At 37.1% G+C, this 5000-nt stretch overlaps 1 protein-coding gene across 2 annotated transcripts in view; it reads left to right on the forward strand.

Moving 5' to 3' along the window:
- The first annotated feature begins 2046 nt into the window (after positions 1–2046).
- Positions 2047–5000, forward strand: part of LOC144967107 (beta-glucuronidase-like) — a 27630-nt gene continuing 24676 nt past the window's right edge. Inside the window, exons 1-2 of one of the 2 annotated variants that reach the window (XM_078903945.1) lie at positions 2047–2165; positions 4692–4917. In XM_078903945.1, coding sequence (XP_078760071.1) covers positions 4717–4917 — 201 coding nt within the window. In that variant the 5' untranslated portion in view covers positions 2047–2165; positions 4692–4716. Of the gene's footprint in view, positions 2166–2608; positions 2709–4691; positions 4918–5000 lie in introns of those variants that run through there. The other variant, XM_078903944.1, reaches the window with a different exon arrangement.

The raw sequence follows: 5000 nt of genomic DNA on the forward strand, positions 1-5000 counted from the left end.
CAAGGGGGGATGGGGGGGGGGGGGGCAGTGTCTATACCATAGAATTAAACGAATGAGAATACGTACGAAGCCTAAAAAGTGTCAACCAATGAAAGCATTCAGCGCCATTTTATTGTTGGCTGAGAATGTTGTTATTACCATTCATTCTGTCTCTATGTCAACATAACGACACAAGAAAAACAACAAACAATATCAAAATCCACAATAAAATGTTTCAGAACTGTTGCGTATATTTATGGCACAATGAAGCTGTCAAAAAATGAAGTTAGAGAATGTGTGTAATCATGTATTATAATAACCTGTAATGTGTTTTCCAACCACCACATCATCTACTACTACAACCACCACCACAATATCATCACTAACACTACTACTACAACCACCAGCCCCACATCATTATCACTACCACTACTACTACACCACCACCAGCACATCATCATCACTACCACTACTACTACAATCACCACAACCACATCGTCATCACTACCACTACTACTGCAACCACCACCACCATATCATCATCGTTACCACTACTACCACAATCACCACCACCACTACTACTACAACCACCACCACATCATCACTACCACTACTACTACAACCACCAGCACCACATCATTATCACTACCACTACTGCACCACCACCAGCACATAATCATCACTACCACTACTACTACAACCACCACAACCACATCGTCATCACGACCACTACTACTACAACCACCACCATATCATTACCATTACCACTACTACTACAACCACCACTACCACCATATCATTACCATTACCACTACTACTACAACCACCACAACCACATCGTCATCACTACCACTACTACTGCAACCACCACTACCACCATATCATCACCATTACAACTACTACTACAACCACCACAACCACATCATCATCACTACCACTACTACTACAACACCACCACATCATCATCACTATCACTACTACTACAACTACAACCACCACCACATTGTCATCACTACCACTACTACTACTGCAACCACCACCACCATATCATCACCATTGAAATATTATTTTTTTAAATTGAGCTTTATATAGTGCAATATTTACTAAATGTGCTCAAAGCGCTTTACAAGAGGTCCCTGGTCAACATTTAACATGTAGGACGGGACATGACGCCTGTTAGGCGATATTACAATTTTTCGGACAAAGACAACTCTGTTAACGGCCAGGTACTCATTTTACACCTGAGTACGGTGAGAGAATGTGAGTAAAGAGCCTTTTCCAAGGACTCAACTATGCGCCGAGCGCGAGGCTCGAACCCAGGACCTTCCGATCCGAAAGCGAGTGTCATACTACTAGACCACATAGCCGCATCATTACCACTACTACTACAAACACCACCACCACATCATCATCATCACGACCACTACTACTACAACCACCACCACCACCATATCATTACCATTACCACTACTACTACAACTACAACCACCACCACATCATCATCACTACCACTACTACTACAACTACAATCATCACCACCACCACATCATCATCACTATTACTACTACAACTACAACCACCACCAACACCACATCACCTCACTAACACCAGTACTATAATCACTACCACTACCATTAGGTTTTGGAGCTTTACTTCATTTGAAATAAGGAAACTTCGGAATTGTATTTGGCATTGTGTTTATATATCATAATATAATTCTAATCAGTTATCTATTTAGAACTAGATACTATACAATATGTATGCCAAATACCACCCAATTCCCCTTTCTTGTGTGCGGGAATTCCTCTTTCGGCATTGAAATTGAGTGTGAGAGAGTCATCACTACACACATAAACAACAGAAACAATTTAAAAACATGACTATGACACGCAACCACTCACACACGAGGCTATACTATTTATCCCTTTCTCTATATAGAACAGGACAAGACAAACAATAGCTTGACTCTCGCTACATTTCGCATTGATGTAATTACGTAGCAATGAGTATCCCGCACAAATCTTTAGACCTCGTTTTCGCGCACACAGTTAGAAAAAAGGTCATTTTAGATTATGTCAAGCGACAAAACTCGTGCGATTACCAGAAAACCGTTAAAAATAGATTTTTACTCTTTGGAGTAAAATATTTCTAAAACTACCGGGCGTGGAGGTTTTGTCGCTGACAAGGTAATACATGAACATTTCTTCTTTTTGGTTGTAAAATTTCATATGAATATGACGAGTACTTTTCCCGTATTTTACAAAACACCATCCTAATTTGCTCTTCAAGTTTCAATCTTTTAATCCACTCATTACGCAAGATAGCTACAATCAAAGGTCGAAAAAAAAATGCCGAAAAAGCGTCCCATATTTTCGCGTTTTTTTTCCTCTTTGCGGGTCATCCAAATAAATGACACCTTTGAAACTGCATAACTTGTTTATTTTTGAATGAATTTTCAAAATTCAAAAACATTTTTACTGAGTGGAGATAGGGCTTTGGGTTTAGACCAAAATTTTCCTCAAAAAGAGAAAAAAACATTTTTCATAGTCATTGCTAAATTACGTGTATGCATTTGCTACGAATAGAATTGCGATGTGTGCACATAATTTCTTGTAAGGGGGGCGTGTTTAGTCACATGACGTCGTGGTGTATCATGTGACAAGCCATTCTTCTTTGAAAACGAAAGGAGGAAAATTCAATTGCATTGAACGCGTTTCTCAAGAAGTAAAGTAAGATTTCTTGTATTTTTACATGAATACCGAGTCTTGGTGATTGAATCTTCATTTTCCGATTGATTTGCATTGTCGGGAAGCCTTCCGAAAGCTCCTACATCCCCAGTATTCTTGTTCTAGTCGGGTTTTTGGGAGGGGGAAAACTTTTTTTATAATGTTCTAATCAAATCATTACAAGTACCTTACACGTACATTACTAAACTTACGCTTACGGTTAAAAGTAAAAGGTGAAACTAAAACGAGAATAAACTTTTAAATTATTTATTTATTGAATAAAACTTTTTAGATGTCAGAATCGAGTCAATGAATTCAACTTTATGCCATTAAATTATTTTAAAAAACAACAAACTAACAAACAAACGGACACAGATATGAGTTCAAGTTCAATGGCAGTTTATCTAGACTTCTAATTCTAACATCTTATAAATTGGACTGTTCAAATTAAAGAGATGTGCATGATAAAGTATAGTGTCAGGAATAACTGCAGAAAACGTAAAAGATATAAGAAAGCATTCTTTCCCGATTTTTGAAAGGCTATCGTTATTGCCAGAAATGTCTGCCAATAAAGAAAAACGATTATTGGAAGACACCTGTCTGGCAATAACCAAAAGCCTGCCTTTTCGTTATTGGCAGACACGTTTATCACGTTGGCAGAAAGATTATATGCAAAATGCCAAACTAAGCGTGAAAATACCAAATAATCTGAAAAAATGCCAGTGGTAATTTGTGTCCCAAATTAGTTTAATTTATCAAGTGATATTTAACACAAGATGAAAGTAGATAGTAGTGCTCCAATGCCAAATCCATTTTAAAAAAAAAAAAAAAGCAAATGGATCAATGACACTTTTTGATACTTTGAACTGAAAATGTCAAACTGGCAATTCCGTCTTTTATTTTTCAACCAGCAAGAAAGTTGTTAATCAGCTATCTGTTCAGTGTCCACCAACCATTAAAAATTTGACTACCTACCTACTTGCTAACTTTATTGATCTCCTTTTGTATCTATAATTTGTTCATTCTGGTGATATTGATAATGGCTGGGGATTTGTTTATTTAGCGGACAAATCCCTAGGCCTAGGTGTTGTTCACCCCAAAACCGACCCAATATTTTCCTGTCTTCCTCAAACAAAATAATACAATTTATTATCACACTTATTATACACTTGTGTATATATAGTATAACCTACTATCCATTGACTTATTTATTGTTGGTTAATTTGATGCTTTTAATGATAATTTATTAACATTACTTATGTCTATGTGCGTTATGAAACATTCCATATTTTAGAATAGGGATAAATGTTTAAAAGAGCGGAGTTTCAAAAACGTGTCTGTGTATAATCGTCCATCGTTATTGCCAGACATGTGTCTGCTAATAACCATTTTTCTTTATTGGCAAACATGTCTGGCAATAATCACAGCATTTTTGATATGTTGGAAATTATTTTGCGAGAAGCAGGCAATCATATCCAAGATGTAGCAAGTGAATTTTTATGATAACTTGTTGCCCCATTCACATTAATCATATGTGCTTCATGTGGTATAAGTGAGGTTGGCTCAGCGGTACAATTGTGACAAAGTCACAGTTGATTTTGAACAAAGAGCTGTTATACATTTCATTCTCTAAAAATAAATTGAGCTTTATATAGCGCAATATCCACTTAATGTGCTCAAAGCGCTTTACAAGGGGTCCCTGGTCAACAGCAACATTTAACATGTAGGACGGAACATGCCGCCTGTTAAGCGATATTACAATTTTTCGGACAAAGACAACGCTGTTAACGGCCAGGTACTCATTTTACACCTGAGTATGGTGAAAGAATGCGAGTAAAGAGCCTTTTCCAAGGACTCAACTATGCGCCTAGCACGACGCTCGAACCCAGGACCTTCCAATCTGAAAGCGAGTGTCATACCACAAGACCACATAGCCGCACAATTATTCCCCTCACTCAAAAGTGAATACCTCCTTCTTTTCTGCAGCTAAAACGACTACAATGAGATAACCATGAAGGTTCAATTTATAGTACTCTGCATCCTTCAAGCTCTTTTATATTTGGAATGCCATGAAAAAGGAATGCTTTATCCTCAAGATTCAGAATCAAGGGAATCAAAATTTTTAGACGGTATTTGGAACTTCAGAGCAGATTTTTCTCCAACAAGAGATAAAGGATTTATTGAAAAATGGTGGACACAACCACTGAAGAAAGTAAGAAAACATTGTTTTACATGTATAAGCTCCCAGAGCCCCATCCTATTGTTATTTTTATTTTTATTATTATTATTATTATT

The sequence above is a fragment of the Berghia stephanieae genome, chromosome 3 (assembly GCF_034508935.2).
Source record: "Berghia stephanieae isolate SIO BIC M18660-M18661 chromosome 3, UCSD_Bste_1.3, whole genome shotgun sequence".
In the NCBI taxonomy this organism is placed as follows: Eukaryota; Metazoa; Mollusca; class Gastropoda; order Nudibranchia; family Aeolidiidae; genus Berghia; species Berghia stephanieae.